Below are 25,245 nucleotides of genomic sequence, written 5' to 3' on the forward strand. Positions count from 1 at the left end.
CATGGGTTAAGATATTTTCTAGGGTAGTGGTGGATCTCACGGTTAAAGTCTGGGTGGCGTCCCAGATGGACCACATAAAATGGAAAAGTCACTTACTGCATTCAGTGGAACCTAAAGAAAGGATAGAAGCAATGCCTGTTGGTGGTTAAAGGGTGTTCCAAGGGAGAGGAATGTACAGAAAGGGACAGAATCGCATGCTCTTCTCAGGAAATCAAATGCCCTTAAGTGGGAAAAAAGCATCAGGTATTCCTTTGTGAAAGAGATAAAAACAAGCAAATTATAAACATAATTTAAAGATAGAATTTATTCTCTGATGGTTTAGTCATGCAAACTGTACATAAAAGAAAATAGTACAGTTTGTGTAACATTGCAAATATAAGGACTCAAATGCTAAGTACAGAAGTAGTGTGACATCCTGGAGTTCAAAATGGAATTTTTTTGTGTGTTTATACAACTAATAATGATTTTTATTTGCTGAGTACAGACTGATTTACAACGAGAGCTCTGTCAGCCGTGGTAAAGTCATTAACATGACTTCTCACATCTATGTACTTCTACTTTACAGTTGCAAGAATCTGTTACCAAAGAACCGAAGCTTGCACAAATCGCAAGATGAAAGAAAAATGTCGAGAGGGTGCAGAGGGTGAGACGTGGAGGCTTTGACCAACTACAAAAAAAGCTTGCATGGAGAATTCATGTTTGTGCCTTTGAGATCAACTCCTTAGCATAAGTATGACAAAATTGTGATTAAAACTGATTAAATATGGGATCAGGTGAAGTAATAGATACAAATAGGATTGGCAACCAAAATGCTCTCATTTTTAATAAGCCCAGTAACAAAATTCCTATTACCTTCATACTTAAAAGTCCTGAAATGTCATTTAGATGATTTGCATGTTTCCCAGTTTGGAACTTAGGCATGTGGGATGGGTATTCCCCTCTCAAGGGCATTCCATACAGGCTTTGGAAATGTCGATCTCTTTAAGAGATGACACCAACACCATAGCAATAATGCAGTATGGATGCAGGACAGACTACACAACTTATTATAAACACATACAGGTATTTACAGAATGGAATCCTGCTTGAACGCCAGAAGTTGCTACTGGGTAGGACTCATAACTATTTTACAAAGTTTTCTTACACACATCTACTACTTTTTTTTATTTTTATGTTTAACAATTTAGTCTATTTAAAATATTGTACTGTATTTTTAACATAACTGCAGAATAAAAATAGATAATGGCACATTAGAAAACTCAGTATTCCACAGATGACTGGATAATGAGCAAAGTGTAACTACAATCATCTCATCAGAACAAGCTACATCATGGAATGTTAGTTATCCAAGCCTGCACAGTAATGGCATCTGAAACTGCAGTCATCTATTGCCAGCATCACACTGAAGGCATCGTTAAACATTCAAGCAATATCGCTGGCATAAACTAGTGGAAGATGCTCACACACACACACATACACACACACACACTCATTCTCTCACTCACATTCCCACATTATAATTACATTGTTCTAAAGATAGATACTGATTTTTTTCCACGAGAAACATTATCAAAATTGGCTACTAAAAGATGACAGTGCTTTCACAAGAATAAGTACAAGTTAGCTCGCAAGTACAAGTATGACAGTGGGGGAAACAGTCTTAACATTTCTAAGTCATAATTTTAGGCTTTTCTGGCAATCACATCACACTTCATTATGCATAAGCTCCTCACTTCGTTACCTGAAATCTGCAAAACAAAACAAAAATCACACACAACAACAAAATCCCAGACAAAACAAATCCCAAATGACAAGAGCGAATTTAAAAAATTACTAGTCTGATAACCCTGTATCATACATTATATAATTTCATAGTTTTCAGCCTCAAGAACACAGGTTTAAAATACTGAATTTAAGACTTAAAAAATCAAGTCATTTTTGAAATGCTCAAGATTCCAAAATTTTTGTTTACTTAATCTTAAAAACATTGCAGGGCGATGAATGACCTTGATTAGTCTAAGAATGTGCTCAAAGCACTAAATGTCTTACCATACTTTCACTCACTTAAAAAAAAGTGTTTCTAATATTCTTCCTTTTGCATAATGTGCAAAATAAAAGGCAAAAAGACTAAAAGGAACTTTCTGTCTTTCTCTTCCCTAGTGCCTTACAACTTTGTTCATATTACAAAGACAGTAGGGATTCTGCAGAACTTTGGTATAAATGATAACAAGACTACCATCACAGCTCAGGGTGAAGGGGTGGGCAAAGAAATGGAAGTGGGAAGAGTGATTCAGTAACACCCCCATTTATTAAAATACCACTAAATCAAAGTGAAATAAACCACAATGAATTATACAATTTACACATTGAGCACAAGAAAATTAATAAATCTTAACAATATGTATAAAAAAAAGCAAAATCAGTCTTCCAGAGACTAAAAACATATTCAGTCTGATCACCAACTGCTGCTATACCAACTCTAGAGACAAATTTAACTTCAAGTAAAAAAAAAAATTACAACCACAGATTTCGCATAAATGCAAACTGGTCTTTCCTTGATTTCCCTTTGAAGTCACTAATCAGTATCTAAACCTGTTGCACTGCAGGTTTTAATCAACTTCCTGAGGGCTGTGCCTGGGAGGAAGGAGCCATGACAATCTGTGAAAGTGCAGGCTCGGTGCTCTGGTCTGCCATCTGGGTGAGGACTGAAGTGGCTCCAGCTTCTGTTTTTGATGTTGAACTGACTCCATTGGACGTACTGACAGAGCTGTGCTGGATCGCTTCTGTATGTGGGCTGCTTGGCACGGAAAGGTCTTCTGAGCTGTCATCTTTATCAGCAGCTGAGTGGTAAAAAGAAAAATACAAGTTGACCAAAAAGCATTACTGAGGTGAATCCACACACAAAGCTGAAAGGTGTTTTACAGCAGTGGTTACTCGGGACAAGCTGTACAAATGAAATAAACTGAATAGTAGCTCTAGTTAGGAAGTAGCCAACTGTGTCTGAGACAGGCCAAATGAAGTCACAACTACACACCATGGGATCATCAGGGTGTGCATACTTGCTAAATAGGGTCAAAGAAAATCAGGCAGAGCCAAGTACAAGCCTTTTTCCCAGCACTCCAAGAGGCAGAAACAGGCAGATCTCTAAGTGCAAGGCCAATCTGGGCAATATAATGAGACCCTGCCAATAAACAAACACACAAACCAACAGAAAAGAGGCAGGAAGAGGTGGCAGTGCACATCCACAATCTCAGGACTACCCAGAGAAGAGACAGAAAGACTGCAAATCTGGTGACAACCTGGTATGTACAGTTCTAGGCCAGTGTAAGCTCAAGAACAAGACCTGGTCTTAATACAGCAAGAAAATGAGGTAGGCCTTTGGAATATAGCTGCTTACAGAGAATTACTCAAGAATGCACTAGGCAGGGGTTGGGGATTTAGCTCAGTGGTAGAGCGCTTGCCTAGCAAGTGCAAGACCCTGGGTTTGGTCCCCAGCTCCGAAAAAAAAGAAAAAAGAAAAAATGCACTAGGCTACACATTTAACAAAGCTAGTCAGTCTATTTGCCTACCTGTCACTCTTGTTAAAATATAAAAAACCATTTATTTATTTATTTATTTATTTATTTATTTATTTTTTTCGGAGCTGGGGACCGAACCCAGGGCCTTGCGCTTCCTAGGTAAGCGCTCTACCACTGAGCTAAATCCCCAGCCCCCCATTTATTTATTTATTTATTTTTTGGTTCTTTTTTTTTGGAGCTGGGGACCGAACCCAGGGCCTTGCGCTTCCTAGGTAAGCGCTCTACCACTGAGCTAAATCCCCAGCCCTATAAAAAACCATTTATAACCATTTTGTCTTAAACAAAATGAATCTTATATACAAATTATATTTTAATTATTCCCTCTGCATTTACCATAACTGTATTTTTTTCTGCCTGAATTTCCATCTACTGCAGTCATGATTATGACACCTGAATCTAATGATGCATTCACATGAGAATAAGTAATATTCAAAGACTAAATGTCACCAGCTGTTAGAGCTATTCAAATATATATTCATACGAAACTTCAGATATTGAAACTGAAGAGATCTTCAGTATTTATGGAAACAAATCTACAATATTTAGACCTGAACAAAAAAAAACTCTTATCTTTATTTTAGTAGATTAGAATTTTATTTGGTAAAAAAACTGATGCTCAACAGAGATAAATATTTTCTAAATCTTCAAGTTCTAGGCATCATGATAACATACACAGTGTGGGCCCAGCGTTCAAATCCACTGAAGACACTGTCAATGATACTTTTTTCCTTCTTCACATGCAGTTACTCTTTGGACATTTCTTTATTCTGACCCTCATGTGTTTGCATTTACCAAAGTGGTATATAATCCCTAAATGATACAGCTTAGTTTTGTTTGCTGCCACTCAAAATTAAATACCATTTACTAGATACTCTTATTTCTCTTCCTTCTTTTAGGTTTTGAAACAGGGTCTTACTGTGTAGCACAGGATGGTCTAAAACTCATGGCCACTCATCTTGCCTCAGCCTCCTAGGTGCTGGGATTACAGGTGTGTAATGACATGTTCAACTTGAATGTTTTCTTTTCTATGTGACTTGTTTACCTGGCACTAAAAATAAGTTTTAGCTAAGTATTTAGAAAGTATGCAGGCTTTCTAGTAATGTGAGGGTAGTCAGTCTAGTTACTGATGGCCAGATACTTACTGATTACTCCATGATTTCTTATGTAGAGGATGGACAGTGGGTATCTTGTGGAGGGAAAAAAATACTTGGCAATTATAACGAGTATAAATAAAATCCCTCATTTTAAGAATTTTTTGAAATATGGTAGTTCTTACAGAGTTTATACATCAGCCTCACATCCATGTATTTTTGAAACCAGTTTTAAAATATATTAGTGAGGTGAAATTCTATCTTTTCCATAATGTGCTATAAGTGTAAACATGTTTCCCTGAATCAAATCTGACCTCAAACTACAATTATAATAAAATTTCAATCAGAAATCTAAATTGGCCTTTCCCTGCTATGTCTGCAGCCATGAGTATGTTCAGGCTACAGAAGACGCTTGCCTCTAGTGTCCTCTGCTGTGGTAAAAAAAAAAAAAAAGTCTGGTTGGATCCCAATCAGACCAATGAAATCGCCAGCGCCAACTCCTGTCAGCAGATCAGGAAGCTGATCAAAGATGGGCTAATCATCTGGAAACCTGTGACTCTTCATTCCTAGGCTCCGCTGTTGGGAAAACACCTTGGCCAGACAGATGGGCAGGCATATGGGCATAAGGAAGAGGAAGGGTACTGCCAATGCTTGGATGCCTGAGAAGTTGACCTGGATGAGAAGGATGAGGATCCTGCACTAGCTTCTCAGGAGATACCGGGAATCTAAGAAGACTGACTGCCATGTGTATCACAGCCTGTACCTGAAGGTCAAAGGGAATGTATTAAAAAACAAGCAGATTCTCATGGAGCAGATCCACAAACTGAAGGCAGACAAGGACTACAAGAAGCTATGGGCTGACCAGGCTGAGGCTCGAAGGTCTAAGACCAAGGAAGGAGGAGCGCCTCCAGGCCAAGAAGGAAGAGATCTTCAAGACTCTGTCCAAGGAGGAAGAGACCAATAAATGAAGTTTCCCTCATGTCTGTACATAGTGGCCTGGCTATGGTCTCACATGGATCAGTTATTAAAATAAAACAAGACTTTGTCCGTTGGGGGGAAAAATCTAAAATGAATACAATCAGAAAAATATTTTTTTTCTTTTTTCGGGGCTGGGGACCGAACCCAGGGCCTTGCGCTTGCTAGGCAAGCGCTCTACACTGAACTAAATCCCCAACCCCCAGAAAAATATTTTAAGCAACAATGAGTATTGTAACATCCTTATGTCAATGTCATATTTGAAGAAAACACTGTCAACGACAGTTCAAATCAAGAGAATACTAAAAAGCTGTTATTTATTTTGCTACTATTCTTCAGAAAAACAACAAACTAACCTTTGTCTGAATGTTAGGTTCTCGAAAAACATCAGACAAGAAGGCTGACTGGTAGTATAAGACAATATAAAAATACATAGGAGAGAATGACTCAAAATGAAACACTGCAAGAGTGCTTATCTAGACTAACAGAAGGCAGTACAAAGAACTATCAGTTATAAATTAGGTAATTACAATTGAAGCACATAAAATAACTTTGCAATGAGTTATATCTGCACATATGTCTAGTTCTTGTAGCTGAGGGGAGAAAATGACCAGAATAATCAAAACATTAGAGAACACATGCTGCGCTCAAGAGAAGCACTTTGAGCTTAAAGCTCCGATGTTTGAGAATTCAACCCTTCTTCTTCTCTAATGTTTGAGTACAAATAACAAGGAAAGACACCCTGTTTTCAAAAAACAGGAAGGAGAAAACCAAATGCAACTACCTTCCAAACAAAAAATTTCTATTTCTTGCATTTTCACAAGAGAAGTTTACTAAGAATTTGTGAATGTAGGTTTTAACCTATTCAACAATAGATACATTAACACTTCTGTATGCTTAAAAGTATATAAAACAATAATTAATCACTGGTTTACATATATTGCCTGCATAATTAAAAGTTAGGATTATCCAATCAGTAATAAAAAGATTTTAAAACTGTAGATTTTCAGTTAGATACAATGAGTTAATTTTCTTCTAATTTTACAAAATCATCATATATTTCCTTTTAAGGCATCAGAATCCAATACAGCTTTCTTGTTGAAGAAAATCATGTATGCATAATGTTGAACTCAGTAGCATCTACAGGAAATTAAGCTAAGTCAGCTGGGAACCATAGTGGCCTAATCCCTAAGCAATTACTGTTAATACAAGTCCTAAACATATTTCCATATTGCTCCAATTTACTCCACTGTGTTTCACTGTCCTGTCAAAATGACTAGATATCCAATAATAGAGACTTATATGCTCAAAACAGACAAAAATCAGTATTCTAAATATATATGGCAATTGAGAGTAGCTATGTCTATGTTTAAATTAAAAAATATTGCTCATTTTGATGAAACTGCTTACAATGGACTACAAGTAAAGTAGTCCATTAAGTTTTATTGTGAGTACCTGAGGAACTGTTTGCATCCTACACAAAATGTTTCCTTCTTTTGAATTACTGACATTGGCAAATTAAAATGAAGTGGATACATATGGTTGAAACAATCTTCACATTTACAAATATCCTGAAATATCACTAAATCATAAAAATGAAAGAAAGGCTGCGGGTTATGTATTATGAATGTATCCGCAGCTCTGTTACTTGTTAGGAACCTGTGTGAGGCGGACAAAATTGGCCATTTACTCAGGAGTAACAGCTGGTTCCAAAACTGTGCATCCTGTCAAGAAGGACATCAGAGAAATGAAAAAGCACAATTAACCTCTACAAAGCTGGAAACAGAAGAATCTCAATTTAGGAGAGGAAAGCATTCAGAAGGGAATTTATAAGCAAATCATTTCAATATAGTTCTGTTTTAGCATTTTTATGACTGTGACAGTACCACATAAAAACTCGTAATCACACAAATACTGTCCAATGCTGACATTATCTAAAAAGGAGTAAGATATGAAACTAGAAATAGATAGTATATGGTTGGATGAAGATAGTTGATTTAAAAAATTCTCATTAGTACTAAATGGGGGCGGGAAAAGAAAAACTGTTTGGCTCTGTTAATCCAAGACAAAGTGTTATCCTGTGATGGTAAATAATCACTGACAGCAAACAGTGTACTTAAAAATGTTTAGCTAACCTAGGGGAAAAAGGTAGAAGTAGGAAAACTTTTCTTCCTATCCCAGACTATAATAACCCTGCAGAAATTCTGATACTTAATCTTAAGTACTAGAACTGCAGCTTGCACTGTTTTTCTGGTCGCTCTCCTCCTCACTTTGGCCGTCTGTCACTGATGTAGCCTACAGCTGTAGGTAATGGAACATTACTCACTATGATAGCCAGACTTCTTCTGCATGGCGGTTACAGGGCAATCTTTATGAGCCAGAAGAAGCTGTTTCAGCTGTGCCACTTCATTTCTCAGCAGGGTGACTTCGCTCTGGAGAAGAAACAACTCATATGCCTTACCAGCATTAGACAGAAACATATTTAAAGAAAGCAAGGTGTAAGGTATGAGAACTGGATCTCTTTGGCAGAACAATAAGGGACATATGCTGTTTAAATAAATTTAATCAGTATACAATGGTTTATGTTTTAGCATTTACATAAGTTTTTAAAAAACTAAAATCACACGAACGCCATAAGTGGGTAGCCTGGCTGTTTGCCATGGGAAGCATATGCACTATATTACTCACTGAAGGGCTTCACTCTACATGTATTATATGTTCTTTTGATTATTTGAAAACTTATAAACATCAGCAATCAGAATGAATTTTCATTGATTCCATTCACCTTTTAAAAATGAAAAAATTCATCCTGGAAATGTAATTATGCAAGTTTATACTTTAGAAAAAAGAAATTACACTTATTCAGGAATTATGGATCTTTATACGTACTACTGTTGAGCACTATGCCAGGCACCAGAACCAATGAAAGAGCATGCATTGTTAAATGCATTTGTTGCCTGTGATATATGCATCTAAATTTAAATGTTATACCAGTGGTGCCCTGTTTTATTCCTTACAACAGAATGACTATTTTAGCCTTTGTTTAGGATGCATTAATTTACAAAGTTCCACACCAAAATTTCAAATTGAATAAATCTACCTAATTAGAAATTAATTAGAAATTAGTGATCACCAACACTCATGAGTTAATAAATAATATGGACTTAATAAATTACTAACATTAAAAAATTTACTATATTTTTTTCTCATTTAGATTTACATTAACTATAACTAATCTAGGTTTCATCCATCAACCCCATATTAATAAATGAGAATATTTAATAAACTGGTATACATAAAATTGCAAGCACATACGCCACTAACATCTCACTTTCTGAGACAGGGTATCAGTGTGTCCCAGGGTTGCCTCTAAACTGTAGCAATCCTCCTGCCCTAGGCCCAAGTGCTGGGATTATTTCAGTGTGCATCACCAAACCTAACCTCTATCTCTTAAACCAGAATGCCGAATGTGAAATATTTCTAGCAGATTAGTCTTTAGGCTCTCCTAAAAACAAAAACATGAGCAAACGTCAAGCAATCTAGAAATCAAGTGTGTGCAAATAGTTTTCTACAGCCCAACAATACTAACTACACTGTAGTAAAGCACAGAACTATGATAGCATATCCCTAAACAGTAAAAGGTTAAAGTATCCTTAGACTACTGTACTTCTGAATAGATGATAAGGGCTGGAGAGATGGCTTGGTAGTTAAGAGCACTGGCTGTTCTTTCAGAGGACAAGGGCTCTATTCTCAGCAACCCCATAGCAGCTCACAACTGTCTATAACCCCAAGTCCAGAGTGATCTAACACTCTCACATAGTATATTCAATTCAGGCACAACAACAAACCACATTAAAAAAAAAAAAGGTGGTTGTAGATTCCTTTCCAACAACTATGACTTCACTAGCTCCAAGCTAGGTTTCCAGCACCTCTTGGTCTGAGTGGGTATTAAGTCTTAAGTCCAATGAGAGAGCTGTTGGTTACTACCAAAGTATGCATGCCACTACTGCATCATCAGGGTTATTGTGTCATGCTATGCTTCATAGGTATCACAGCTGGGTAAGATTGTTGGTTACCTCCCTCCTTTGGAAAGATGCATGGCAACTTCTGATAGGAAAGCAAGTCTTCCTGGAAGGGACATTTAGTCAGTCCAAGCTGAGGGATCTCTGGGACCTACTTCTTCTTCTTTTTCTTTTTTTTGTTCTTATCTATCTATCTATCTATCTATCTATCTATCTATCTATCTATCTATCTATCTATCTTTATATGTACTCTGTAGCTGTCTTCCAACACACCAGAAGAGGGCATCAGATCCCATTACAGATGGTTGTGAGCCACTATATGGTTGCTGGGAATTGAACTCAGGAACTGAACTACTCTGTAAGAGTAGTCAGTGTTCTTAACCACTCATCCATCTCTCTAGCCCCTAAGCCCTACTTCCAGAGTGCATGGTAACTTAGCAATATAAACTTACCTTCTACCTCTGGGGGTTATCAAGGGCAACAGTAATAGACTATGTTTTGTGAGTCTCTTGGACAACAACTAAAAAGAGTATCACATGTCTGGTATTGGAGGCTTTGTTAGGTGGTCTTTGGCTCTTGGAAGAAATCTTCATCTGCCCAGATGAGAAAGGGTCATTAAAAGTGTATGTATATTCATACATGGATTATTACAATTTTCAAATTATACTTTGAAAATAGTAGTATGACTCCTGGTGGCTTTTTCCATTCAGATGAAAAAAGTTTTATGTATATTCATACATGGAATATTATAGTTTTTAAGTTGTATTTTGAATCATAATAGTATGATTCCTTGTGGCTTTTTCAGACATCCATGTTATTTTACCCATTTCTCTCTTTTTTTTGTTTTTGTTTGTTTGTTTGTTTGTTTTTTTTTTCGGAGCTGAGGACCAAACCCAGGGCCTTGTGCTTGCCAGGCAAGCGCTCTACCACTGAGCTAAATCCCCAACCCCACTTCTCTTTTTTTTGTACTGACCTTTCCACTTCCCCTATCAGACCACTTGTCTCCACCCCTTCTTCTGTATTAACCTCTCTGCCTCTCCTTGAGGAGCCCCTCCCTTTTCTATTTCCCTGATCAGACAGATCACCTGTACCCTACTAATCCCTTCTCTCATTCATAAAGTCTCAACAACATGATTTTATCCAAATGTGACTGAACAAGAATGACACCAATGAACATGCCAAACTGGACACTGGAGAGACCACAGTGCTGCAACCGCACACTGAGAACTACAGGTACCTGAGGTAAACTGGGAATGGGACAGGTGGTGCCCCCCAGGGAAGAATATACCAGTTGGTTGTCTAGTGTCAAAAAAGTCAGTCTCAAAGCATGCACACAGCATTATATAGACTCAACAGGTTATATTTAGTATGTGTGTGTGTGTGTGTGTGTGTGTGTGTGTGTGTGTGTGTATGAAGTAATAATTTGTTGAAACAAAAAACAAGGTCATGAATTTGAAGGAGAGTGGAAGGAGTATATTCTGAGTTTGGAGGGAGTAAAGGGGGAGAGATACGTATGTAAATTATAATTTCAAAAAACTTTTAAAAAGTTTTAAGAACAATAAAAAGATATATTTAATTCATTTAGCATGAGTATCTGATAATGTAAATAATAGTGATTGATATTTTAATTAGGTTTGGCAAAGAATAGTTTTCATGGTCTACATGTACATCAGTGTATGTATAATGTTTCATTTTTACTTAAAAGAGAAATGAAATCTACTCTAAGAAACTATTTTTTAGTAAATTCATTTGTCAGGATAATGATATTTCTTACTAAATTCTAGTATATATTTGGAGTTTATGCTGTTTAGTAAGTCATGATTAATCTTTTTTCAAATTACAAGTTAGAGGTGGCTAAAATAAGTTTTTTAAGAGGCAATCAGTTTGTCTTAAAATAACCAAATCAATATAAAAAATGCAACAAAGGCTTTTAAGGATGTCTGTCTGTCTCACATAGGAAAATTTTATTGTTATAAAATTTAGTTTGGGTAAGTGTTATACAGGACACAATTTAAACAATTTTATTTGTGGCACCTTTAACATAGGTTTAAGAAGCAAGTTGTCCCTCTTACTGTAAGTTGTATTTATATAGGAAGAGTCACTTAAAACAGGGAATGGATAATTCAAAAGATTGATCTATTCATATGTTTACAACACCAGCTACTTGGAAAGCTGAGACCAGAAGATCTTGAGTTTAAGCAAGTTTGGGCAATTTAGCTCCCTATGCTAAAACTTCAAAATAATAAAGGAGGCAATGTAGTAGAATATTGCAGCCCTAACTTCTAGGCCAAAACTTGACCTATAATATACAACTATAATTTATTAACATTAATTTCTAGTTAATTGTTAGTTCAAAAGATACTACTGAAGAATATTCACAATATCAAAAGCAAAATGACAAAAACAAAGAAAGAATGAAAGCGATAAAGGAAAGAAAGAAGGAAGGAAGGAGAGAAACACATTTGGTACTGATACTTTTATTGCAAATTTTACTGTAGTGGCTGATTTTATGTGTTGACTTGACACAAGCTGAAGTTATCACAGAGAAAGAAGCCTCAGTTGAGGAAACGCCTCCATGAGACCCAGCTGTAAGGCATTTTCTCAACTAGTGACCAAGGGGGGCGGGCCCAGCCCATTGCGGGTGGTGCCATTCCTAGGCTGGTGGTCTTGGGTTCTATAAGAGAGCAAGCTGAGCAAGCAAGAGGAAGCAAGTCAGTAAGCAGCATCCCTCCATGGCCTCTGCATCAGTTCCTGCTTCCTGACCTGCTTGAGTTCCAGTCCTGACTTCCTTTGGTGATGAACAGCAATGTGGAAGTGTAAGCTGGATAAACCCTTTCCTCACCAGCTTGCTTCTCAGTCATGATGTTTTGTGTAGGAATAGAAACCCTAAGACACTTACCAAACAGCTAAATGGAGAGCCTTAAAATCTTTATAACACATGAGATCCTAAGAAATGTATTTGAGGCACATCAGCAGGGCAGTATAAAATAATTTGTTATGGCACTTGGCCGAACAGTATCTGTCCTGTGGATAATTAGAAGCCTTCAGTTTCCAAAGCTTGTCAATCTGGCACCTTTCATATGCACTAGTCACTTAAGATAAAATAAAAAAAAGAAAGAACAATAGAACTGTAATTCAAAGAAAGAATGTAAAAACTGCCACTGAACAACTTTGTGGTTAATAAACCTAAAATAACAACTTTATAAAGTTCAAGCAAGGTAATTACAGTATTTGTGTACCACACAAATAAACAGTTACAGATAAAATTTCTTCATTGTGCCTGGGCTGAAAGCTTAGTAATACTTCAGGTCAGAATTCACAAAGTTTAGGAAACCATGGCTTACCACCGAGTCCACATACGTGCTGCATATATCATGTCCTAAAGTATTTGCAGGATCATGTAGAGAGAAATGTAAAAACTATGTTCCTAGCCAGAGGTAGTGGTGCACACCTTTAAACCCAGCATTCAGGAGGCAGAGGCAGGAGGCTCTCTGAGTTGGAGGCCAGCCAGGTCTATAGAGGGAGTTCCAGGACAGCAGGGCTAAATAGCGAAACCTTGACTTAAAAAGCCACACATACAAAACCAAACCAAACCAAACAACTAAGCCAAAAAGAAAAAAACAAAACAAAACAAAACAAAAAACCCAAAAAACTGTGTTCTTAACTAATCAATAGAAGTAAACTGCATTTACGCCCATACCTGCAGCTGGCCATTTAGTGAGCTCAAGTCTTCTGCTTTCTTCTCTAAGGACTGAACCCATACTTTCCTTTTTTGACGGCATCTTGAAGCTGCTGCTCTATTTCGTTCTAGAAACTTCCTCCTTTTCTCATCAGGATCTTCATTAGCTGCTCTTCTTCGACGGCCACTTGTATTTTGGGTCTGTGGAGTTGTGTGAGCTGGAGACGCCTGTGACAATATGGAGAGCTTACGTGTGAGTGTGCAGTAAGTAAATTAACAGGGGCAAGACACAGTATAAAAGGGAGGGTTGCTAACTTTATGTTGTATGCCTTGATGACATCAGCACTGTGGAACAAAATTCACCCTATGGCTGAATCCCTTTTCAATAACTATGTGATAGTGAAATGCTCAATGCAATATATAGTCAATGACTTCCTTAAAATGTATTTTTTAGTGTCTTGCTAAAGAAATTCTACTATACTCATAGATCCATGCCTTTTTCAGCCATTATCAGACAAAATTCCTTCAGCAGCATATGGGAAAAACTACAGAAACCCACAGCTAGACAATAAAAGAAAAAAAATTATGTGTATTTTGATAAACTATTTTTACAAATGCTATTTTTAACTGATTTTATATCATTAATTCTTTGAAAACCAGTCACTATAAATTTATAACTTTTTTCAATTCTATTTTGAAGTAAAAAAATATTAAATATGCCAGTTGCATTAAAATAGTTATTTCTACAATATTTATTTTCCAGGTGTGGAGAGCCCCATAGGGGCCTTTGGCTTTTCATTAATGGACCAGTTTATTCAGCCCAGGATATAAATCTTTAGTCATTAATCAGACTGCATAATAGAACTGTCCAATGTTAGGTGCCCTCTTAGTCTTACAAATCCCAAACCATGCCACAGACTGTCACAGTGTGGGAGACAAAACAAAATAAAATCAAATAAACCTCTTGGATATGATGCTGAGGAACGAGACCTTCTGACTACTAGCATGTGATCCAAAGGATAAACTTGAAAAATTATTCTTTATCAACACAAAACAAATATCAAATTAAGATGGCTATATTTATACTCTACTCATAAGCTTATAGACTATAATTATATAAAGAAGTCACTAAGCTGTACTGTATTTTCTTTTTAAGGATGACCAGAATGGTGAACGGTGAAAGCAACACACGTACCGGAGTCTCTGTAGTGGACGTGGCTGGCTGCTGCAAGGACTGTGGACGAGACTCTTCTGACTGGGCCCTAACCAATCCACTGCCGTGGCCTTTTACAGTATCACCATTGGTAACTGGAGGGTGTTGCTGGGTCAAAGCAGCTTTTAATCTCTGAAATGCAAACACCATTTTAAAAAATGGTTCCTATGTTATATGCAAATCTAACTCTCGACATACTCTTTGTTTAACCCAAAGACAGTGTTTGACAAGGAACACATGAATACACTGGCTTTTATATCGCATTCATTTCCTTACTCCCTGGACTACAATAAACATCAAGATGACAACCCGGGATTTTGCAAAGCTTCTCTGACATACAATCTGGTACAACTGTAGGACTTTATACTTTGTTGTATTTAATTGTAAGAAAACCTAAAAAATGAAAATACAGTATCTGACCATAGCCAGCCTTGTTAAACTAAAAAATGTAATGTTAACTATTAGGTATGTTTTTTTTTTTTTTCCCTTTTTTTTTTCGGAGCTGGGGACCGAACCCAGGGCCTTGAGGTTGCTAGGCAAGCGCTCTACCTCTGAGCCAAATCCCCAAACCCCTATTAGGTATGTTTTGACCTACCCTCTCCTACCCTAAGCCCACACCTCTTATCAGGCTTTGCCCAGATTCTAAGATCCAGACTTGGGTCTTATTTGATATCTGCTTTCAGGTTTTTAATGTTTACCTGGATGATAACTCATGTCCCAGTTTGAAACGTAATCTATTTATGTGCATGTGTATATATACGCCATGCACTCAGAGAACAACTTTTAGGAGCAGGTTCCCTCCTTCCACCACGGATTCCAGAGTTGAAAGCACTTTTACCAGATGAGCCATCATAGCACTCTGATGTTGCCTTTTTAGGCCACTACTATTAGAATCTGTCATACTGAAGAACTTTTAATATTTAAGTCTATGGTCCTCCCCTTTTCCTCTACCCTTTAGAACTTACTTGTGTGTGTATGTGTGTGGTGTGTGTGTGTGTGTGTGTGTGTGTGTGTGTGTGTGTGTGTCAGTGTCTGTATGTAGGTATGTACATGTTGTATGCCTAGTACTCATGAAGGACGGAAGAGGGCATTGGATCTCCTGGAATGGAGTTATGGGAGGCTGGTTGTGAGCTACCATGTGGTTGATGGAAACCAATCCAGGTCCTTTACAAGAGCCATCTCTCTAACCCTGGAAGATCTATCTGTTCTACTTATATTTTGCCAGCAACTGCATTAGACCTCAGGAACTTTGACAGTATGACAAGTCCAGTGTTAGCATGATGCTTTAGATATTACTGATACATTCTTGAACTGGGCTTGGTAGTACACGCCTTTCCTATCACTAGGGAGAGGGAGAGACAGTTAAATTCTTGAGCTCAAGGCCAGTCTATTCTATTCTTTACAGGGAACTCCGAGTCAGCCAGAGCTACATAAGTGAGACCCTTTCTCTCTCCCCAACCCCTCCACCAATGAATGAATGAATGAATCAAAGAAACTTGAATGAAGTTTATTCTATAATTAGTTGTATGCCATCACTTTATCTACTAATCAGATAATAAGCTCTTTAAAGCTTATTGTGTACTTCTCTGTATCTTTTTTTTTTAAAGCAACTAGTTCACTGATTAATAGAAACATGATTAATGATGGGACTGCAGTGATCTTAGAGATTTGTAGCCATTTTTGCTGACATTATTCTGAATAACTGAGATCTAGATATGCTCCAAATATCTGAATCAGATATTTTTATTATCCATCCACCAAACATGAATCAGAGCTTTATGAGTGCTACATGTCTATTCTACCACTGAGTGCCACTTTAGCTTCTACATTTTTCTGAAGAAATTTAAGGTATGTATCTGGAGAAAAAGCGTTATTTATACACATGTGGACCTGTTTGTGTGTAAGAGTCAGGTAGTTGATCTAGTGCTTTACAAACTTGCTAGATGTAAATTTAACTATGGATGTTAAATGTTAAATAGATCACTGGTAACTATTACTCACTGCTCTCTGAGGAGCCAAGCATAGTTGCTCAAGAAAAGCTTTTCAAAAAAGTTCCTAGATAATTCAATTATCCTTCAATTATTCCAACTAGTACAACTTATAAAATTCTACAAAAATCCAAAATTTAGCAATTTCATCATTATATATGGTCCATAATCCAAAAAAAGAAACAAAAACAAAACAAAACAAAAAACCAGATACATAAAAATGTCACCAGAATTCACCTGAGATCATTATATATGTATTTTACTAGGCTTTCCTCTTTAATTGGATACCAGTCCCACTTTTACAGATTAGATAACCAACCATCATTTGACTCAAGTTCATATAGCCAGTAAGGTAGTTAGGTCTCAACAGACCTCAGATACTGTGTTATATGCATTATCCTTAGTATTATTAGAAAACACAGAGAACAGAAAATATCACCTGAGACTACATAGTTTAATTATTCAAATAAAAAAACACTGGGGACTGAGAATAACAACCATTAACACTGACAACTGCTTAACCACATCACCCAAATCATGTGTGTTTCTTTCTCTTTTCTGGCTGATTTTATTTATGAACGACAAAAGCACAATATTTGCAAGGTTCTAGCATCTTCACTTGTCACTTCACTTAATACACAATATATTAAGTCCTATACAACAAAGACACAAATTTAGATTTAACTCTCTCAAACTACAACCTAAATCATTAACCTTTTAAATCTTAAATATCTTAATTTAGAAAATTAGTGATAATGTACTTGTAGGAATTGAAGTAAAAAATTTAATATGAAAAACTAGCTGACCTACAAAGGAATTTCTTAAATGATTGTTTCCTTATTTCTTTTCTATTAAAAGAATTATGTTTACTTTGTATGTATGCACATGCACATGCACATCATGGGAGCACAGGCGAAGGTCAGAAGACAGCTTGTGGGAGTTGGTTCTCTCCTTCCAGTAAGTGAGGCCTTGGCTTCCAACTCAAGTGGTCAGGTTTAGTATCCGGTGCCTTTATCTACTGAGCTGCCTCATTAGCAGGTTTCCCTATTTTTTAAAAAAAAGCTACAGAGGTCTGCAGGTTCTCAGCATAGGGGCAAAGAATTGGGAGAGTTTAGTTTATACTCTGAAGCACTGGTGTGACCTAACAGTCTGTACATAAATGATGTCCAAACCATGAATCTAGATGTGATTACTGGTCCCCCTCCCTCTTTTAAGCAAATTGAAATAACATTAATAACAATTACACAAAAATAAAACTAGTAGCAGACAGGATAATGTTGAACGGATGGATTAAAACAAATCAGAAGACTAACCAAGGGGTTGGGGATTTAGCTCAGTGGTAGAGCTCTTGCCTAGCAAGCCCAAGGCCCTGGGTTCAGTCCCCAGCTCCGGGAAAAAAAAAAAAAAAAAAGAAGACTAACCAAACCAGCAACTGACAGAACGGGAACACTTAGGAAAATGCTCAAGAACAGAAGGCAGAAAGATAAAACCTGGAAAACAGCATTGTAGGTGACAGCACATAAACACCACAGAGAAGACTATGGGGAGATGGTCAATCTTCAGATTTATGCCTTGCAACATGAGAACAAATGTTACACATCAAAACAGAAACAAGGGGTTGGGGATTTAGCTCAGTGGTAGAGCGCTTGCCTAGCAAGCGCAAGGCCCTGGGTTCGGTCCCCAGCTCCGAAAAAAAGAAAAGGGAAAAAAAAAAAAGAAAAAAAGAAGAAAAAAAGAAAAAGAAAAAAACAGAAACAAAAATACCTCATCTATGCTGGGGCTTCATTTCGGAATATAAAATGTATAATGTATTCAGAGGTTGAGCTTAGTGGATTTTGTGTTGGCAAAACACTTTTAAGTCCGTAGGTAGAAAACATCATAGAATTTAAGAGCATTTAAAGTTTTATAGTGAAGAGCTTAACTCAGAATTAATGAAATACAGTAACTACACATAGGGGAGTCTGAAGTACATAAACATCACTCTCTTGAATAATCTTTAGTAGGGCAAGTTACTGCCATCTAGAGCACTTACAGCAGCATCAGTATTCATTCATTATCCTCTCCTGACTGCCCTAGGGTATACGGTGCTCATCCAGTGAGGAAGCACTAATGTTTGCTCCATGCTGTTACATTGATTACAATGGATCTGACTTATAAAGTGTGCCATTGGGTATGAACTACAAGAAAGAGATTTAAGGGTTAATTAACATTGTTCTGAATTGCCGATTTTTAAAATTACACAAAAGTACATGTAAAAGCTCAAAAAAAAAAAAAAGATTAAGCAACGTGATGAAAGTAGTCAGTAAACTTTTATACCAACTGATAAAGGATATCTAAAATTTGTTCATATTCTTTTTTTTGATATTTTAAAGGCCAAATACCTTTGCTAAAAGAATTAATGCAAATCTAAATACAATGGACATAGACCTCTGGGATGGGCAGAGATAGAGAAATCAATCACCGCGTTAAAAGTAAAGAGACTTCCTGAAGACTGAAGTTTCTTCTCAAAGTCATTGAATGAGTTAGGGTAGAGATAAAAGGAAAAATTTTGTTGACTGGCAATTCAGTATTTTAAACAAGAGTTTTGCAAAAATAAGCGTTTTAGCCTTGTATTAAGTATTCTAAGTACATCTTCAATCAATTAAGTTTTGTATATTGCTAAGTCCATAGTAAGATAAACATTTCTCTCAAGAGAGAAGCCTGATATAAGTAAATAAAAAGTGAGAATCTAGAGAAATAAAGCTCACTTAAACTTTAAAGATTTATCTCCAACATGTGCAACAAAGCCAGGACATAGTTTTAATTTTAAGGTAAAGGTATTCACTGTTTCAAAGAATAAAACATATTTCTAAGAAGCAAACAAATGTGTTTATGTTTCCAGTTAATTTTTCATGATATAAATTTCAATTGCTATACTTTAATGTTTTTCTTAGCGACAGATTAGACCAATTAAAGAGCGAATAGCTTGTTGCACTGACCCACCCGTCTTACACGCATTCTTCAGAGGTGTTTGCTTAAAACATGTTATTTATGTTCTATGTTTACGCAGCACTTGAAAATAAATGTTATCACATGTGTCAGAACTCGGTAGGAACAAACTACTCCATCATAGTTCAAAGAAAAAGATAATGTGCTCTAGGAGCAATTTACGAACAAGTCGAATCCATATTTCACAAATGCCATAGAAGCTCATCAGAGTGATAACCCTCCTTCTCCTGGGTGTTATCCTACCATCTGCTGCTGTATTACTTATCTTTATTTTGCAACTAATTAACAGCATAATCTTCTAAATTCAGCAAGTTAATTATCATTATTGTAGTCTTTGCAGTATCATCAGTCCTCATGAAGTCTTGTCTTCCTACCCCTAGAGAACACATGAAAATGAAGTCGGTAGGGAGAGGGTCTGTTTCTTTAGTGTGGGCTCATTAGGTGTTTGCTGATTAGCTCGGCATGCAGACAGGTCAGAAGAATTCTGCTGAACATGAGGTTCCATGCAGGGCCCAGCTAAGTTTATGTAGGTTTCTGAACATTTGCCAAGATGCCCTCTGTCAGCTTTTAGTAGAAACCCCCTGCAGAAAAACCACTGGCTACCCACTGTGTGCAAAGATATTTCTTGGTTTGTCACACAAGTCTTAAAAGAAGTCACTCTGGAGGAACTCACTTTACTAAACCTGAACAGAACTCTAAAGTGATTAACGTCTTACTCCAAGGAGTGTTTTTTTTCCTTTTTAAGTTATAAACATTCTGAAAAATTAAATTTATTTAAAAATATTAAAAAGAGTATCTATGGTTTATGGAGGTAATGACAAATCTCTTAAGCCTAAATGACATGAGACCTAGTGTAATTTTGTAGAATTCATAGATTCTGAGAATTCTCTAGTGTTAAGAAGTATTAGATAAACTTAGACATTTGTGAGGATCTACTTATTTCTGTATCACAGTTTTAGTTTTCTAGAGGATCAGAATTCAGTTCCCAGCACCTACATAGTTGGCTCACAATGGTCTTTAACTCCAGTTCCAGAGATTCTCATATCCTTTTCTTGACTCTTTGGGTACTGCACATATGTGGACGTATACACGCAGGCAAAACACCTATATGCACAACATATAAGTAAGTCTTAAAAAAAAAAAGGTGTTAAAAGAGTTGAATGCAAGTATTACTACCAAAAACAAAAACAAACAACAACAACAACAACAACAAAAAACCCAAAACAAAATCCAACTACAGCAGTGAGAAGGAAGTAGAATTTAAGAGTAGAGTTACAGATTAGAGTTACAGATAGGTAAAGAGTCAGGATTATTTAAAGCAATACATAGATCTAGGCATGTGAGCTGGAACTCATATATTTGAAAAGCATAGATGTGAAGTTCTACCTCTGAATGTAGGAAATTATTTGACAATTAAGATGCTTCTGTATACTGGGATAGGAACACGATGGCAACCTTCTTCAGATGGAATGATAGAACTGTTTGTTAAGTCTTTTCAACTCCAAGAAGCATACTAAAGTGGACACTGAAATTTATGCTTTAAAAACATTACATTTATTTATTGTCTTTGTGTGCACATATGCATGTGTGGAGGTCAGAGCTGCTCTGTCTTACTATGCAGGTAGACCTCAGGGATCAAACTGAGGGTATCAGGTTTGAAGGCAAGCACTTCCTTATTGAGTCAACTCACTGGCCTCTCTGGTCCTTGAAAAGTTAGTTTCAGAAGGGCTTGGTGGTGCACACCTTTAATCCTAGCACTTGTGAGGCAGAAGCAGGAGGATCTCTGAGTTCGAGGCCAACCTGGTCTACAGAGTGAGTTCCAGGACAGCCAAGGCTACACAGAAACATCTTGAAAACAAACCCTAGGCTAAGGGTTTATCTGTCTTGTTGATTTTTCTCAATGAACCAGCTCCTGGTTTTGTTGATTTTTTGTATAGTTCTTTTTGTTTCTACTTGGTTGATTTCAGCTCTGAGTTTGATTATTTCCTGCTATCTACTCTTCATGGGTGTAGCTGCTTTTTGTTCTAGAGCTTTCAGTTATGCTGTCAAGCTGTCAGTGTATGCCCTCTCCAGTTTATTTTTGGAGGCACTCAGAGCTGAGTTTTCTTCCTAGGACTGTTTTCATTGTAGTCCATAAGTTTGTGTATGTTGTGCCTTCATTTTCATTAAATTCTAAAAACTCTTTAATTTCTTTCTTTATTTCTTCCTTGACCAAGTTGTCATTGAGTGAGCCTTGTTCAGCTTCCATATGTATGTGGGCTTTCTGTTGTTTTTGTTGTTATTGAAAACCATGGTGATCTGATAGAATGCATGGCATTATTTCAATCTCCTGTTTTGTGACCAATTATATGGTCAGTTTTAGAGAAGGTACCATGAGGTGTTGAGAAGAAGGTATATTCTTTTGTTTTAGGATGAACTGTTCTATAAATATCTGTTAAATCCATTTGGTTCATAACTTCTGTTAGTTTCACTGTGTCTCTGTTTAGAGGGCACAGAGAGTGTATCCGAATTGACAAGATCAGAAATGTAAAGGAAGATATAACAGAAACTGAGGAAATAAAAACAAACAAACAAACAAACAAACAAACCAACCAACCATCAGATCCTACCACAAAAGCCTATACTCAACAAAACTGGGAAATCTGGAAGAAATATACAATTTTCTAGACAGATACCAGGTACCAAAGTTGAGTCAGGATCAGAGAAACCATCTAAACAACCCCATAACTCCTGAAGAAATAGAAGCAGTTACTTAAAGTCTCCCAACCAAAAAAAGTCCAGGACCAGATGGGTTTAGTGCAGAATTCTATCAGACCTTCAAAGAAGACTTAATACTTTTCAAACTATTCCACAAAATAGAAACAGAAGTAATACTACCCAATTCATTCTTTGAAGCCACAATTACTCTTATACCTAAACCACACAAAAACCTTACAAAGAAAGAGAACTTCAGACCAATTTCCCTCATGAACACTAATGGAAAAATACTCAATAAAATTCTCTCAAACGAAATCCAACAACACATTAAAACAATAATTCACCATAATCAAGTAGGCTTCATCCCAGGGATGCAAGGATGGTTCAATATACGGAAATCCATCAATGTAATATACTATCTAAACAAACTCAAGGGAAAAAACCACATGACCATCTCATTAGATGCTGAGAACCTATTTGACAAAATTCAACACTCCTTCATGATAAAAATCTTGAAACAAACAAACCAGGAATTCAAGGCCCATACCTAAACATAGTAAAAGCAATATACAGCAAACCACTAGCCAGTATCAGACAAAATGGAGAGAAACTTGAAGCAATCCCACTAAAATCAGGGACAAGGCTGCCCACACTCTCCCCACCTATTCAATACAGTACTTGAAGTCCTAGCCAGAGCAATTAGACAACAAAGAGGTTAAACGGATACAAATTGGAAAGAAAGTCAAAATATCACTATTTGCAGATGATATGAAAGTATACTTAAGTGACCCCAAAAATTTCATCAGAGAACTCCTACAGTTCATATGCAACTTCAACTAAGTGGCTGGATATAAAATTAACTCAAACAAATCTTCCTCTACTCAAAGGATAAACAGGCTGAGAAAGAAATTAGAGAAATGACACCCTTCACAATAGTCACAAATAATATAAGATACCTTGGTGTGACTTTACCCAAGCAAGTGAAAGATCTGTATGACAAGAATTTCAAGTCTCTGAAGAAAGAAAACAAAGAAGATCTCAGAAAATGGAAAGATCTCCCATGCTCATGGATTGGCACAAATATACTAAAAACGGCCATCTTGTAAAAACAATCTATAGATTCAATGTAATCCTCATAAAAAATTACAACTCAATTCTCCATAGAGTTAGAAAGAACAATTTGCAAACTCATTAGGAATAACAAAAAACCCAGGATAGTGAAAACTATTCTCAACAATAAAAAAACTTCTGGGGAAATCACCATCCCTGACCCCAAGCTGTATTACCGAGCAATAGTGATAAAAACTGCATGGTATTGGTACAGAGACAGGCTGCTAGATCAATAGAATAGAATTGAAGACCTAGGAATGAACCCACACACCTACGGTCACTTGATCTTTGACAAATGAATTAAAACCATCCGATCGAAAAAGGATAGCATTTTCAATAATTGGTGCTGGTTCAACTGGCGCTGGGCATATAGAAGAATGCACATTGACCCATTCTTAATTCCTTGTACAAAGCTCAAGTCCAAGTGGACCTCCACATAAAACCAGATACACTGAAACTAATAAAAGAGAAAATGGGGAAGAGCCTTGAACACATCGGGACATGTGACCCCAAAAATTCCATCTGGAATTTCTGGAACAGAAATTTCTGGAACAGAACCCCAATGGCTTATGCTCTAAGACCAAGAAATGATAAATGAGACCTCATAAAATTGCAAAGCTTCTGTAAGGCAAAGGACCCTGTCAATAAGACAAAAATGTCTTAGTCAAGGTTTCTATTCCTGCACAAACATCATGACTAAGAAGCAAGTTGGGGAGGAAAGGGTTTATTCAGCTTACACTTCCACATTGCTGTTCATCACCAAAGGAAGTCAAGACTGGAACTCAAGCAGGTCAGGAAGCAGGAGCTGATGCAGAGGCCATGGAGGGATGTCTTTTACTGGCTTGTTTCCCCTGGCTTGTTCAGCTTGCTTTCTTTTTTTTTTTTGTTCTTTTTTTCGGAGCTGGGGACCGAACCCAGGGCCTTGCGCTTCCTAGGCAAGCGCTCTACCACTGAGCTAAATCCCCAACCCTCAGCTTGCTTTCTTATATACCACCAGCTCAGGGACAGCACCACCCACAATGGGCTGGGTCCTCCCACACTGACCACTAGTTGAGAAAATGGGTTACAGGTCTCATGAAGGCATTTCCACAACTGAGGCTCCTTTCTCTGTGATAACTCCAGTTTGTGTCAAATTGACACACAAAACTAGACAGTACAAGCAACCAAAGGATTGGGGAAAGATCTTTACCAATCTACATATGACAGAAGGCTAATACCTAATATATACAAAGAACTCAAGAAGTTAGACTTCAGATAATCAAATAAACCTATTTAAAAATGGGGTACAGAGCTAAACAAAGAATTCTCAATCTAGGAATACTGAATGGTTGAGAAGCACCTAAAGAAATGTTCAACATCCTTAGTCATCAAGGAAATCCAAATCCAAACAACCCTGAGATTCCTCTTTAGAACAGTCAGAATGGCTAAAATTAAAAATTCAGTTAAGAGATGCTGGCGAGGATGTGGAGAAATAAGAACATTTCTCCATTGTTGGTGGGATTGCAAGCTGATACAATCATTCTGGAAATCAGTTTGGTGGTTCCTCAGAAAATTCGACATAATACTGCCTGAGGACCCAGCTATACTACTCCTGGGCATACACCCAAAAGATATTCTAACTTAAAACCATGACACATGCTCCCCCATGTTCATAGCAGCCTTATTTATAATAGCCAGAGCTGCAAAGAATCCAGATGTCCCTCAACAGAAGAATGAACACAGAAAATGTGGTACATTTACACAATGAAGTACTACTCAGCTATTAAAAAGAGTAACTACATGAAATTTTTAGGCAAATGGAACTAGAAAATATCATCCTGATTGAGGTAGCCCAAAAGAATACACATGGTATGCACTCACTGATAAGTGGATATTAGCCCAAAAGTTTGGAATACCTAAGAAAA

General features: G+C 36.9%; 1 protein-coding gene and 1 pseudogene across 19 annotated transcripts in view; one reads left to right on the forward strand and one right to left on the reverse strand.

Moving 5' to 3' along the window:
• Positions 1-286: 286 nt before the first annotated feature.
• Positions 287-25,245, reverse strand: part of Atf2 (activating transcription factor 2) — a 77,108-nt gene continuing 52,149 nt past the window's right edge. For 17 of the 19 annotated variants that reach the window (XM_087654632.1, XM_087654621.1, XM_087654627.1 and 14 more), the window contains 4 exons: positions 14,541-14,690; positions 13,367-13,573; positions 7,971-8,076; positions 287-2,840 (listed from right to left, as the gene is read on the reverse strand). In XM_087654632.1, the coding sequence (XP_087510758.1) occupies positions 2,614-2,840; positions 7,971-8,076; positions 13,367-13,573; positions 14,541-14,690 (690 nt within the window). In that variant the 3' untranslated portion in view covers positions 287-2,613. 19 annotated transcript variants of the gene reach the window in all.
• On the forward strand, positions 5,054-5,637 carry Rpl19-ps5 (ribosomal protein L19, pseudogene 5; annotated as a pseudogene).

The sequence above is a fragment of the Rattus norvegicus genome, chromosome 3 (assembly GCF_021556685.1).
Source record: "Rattus norvegicus strain SHRSP/BbbUtx chromosome 3, alternate assembly SHRSP_T2T, whole genome shotgun sequence".
NCBI classification, from domain to species: Eukaryota; Metazoa; Chordata; class Mammalia; order Rodentia; family Muridae; genus Rattus; species Rattus norvegicus.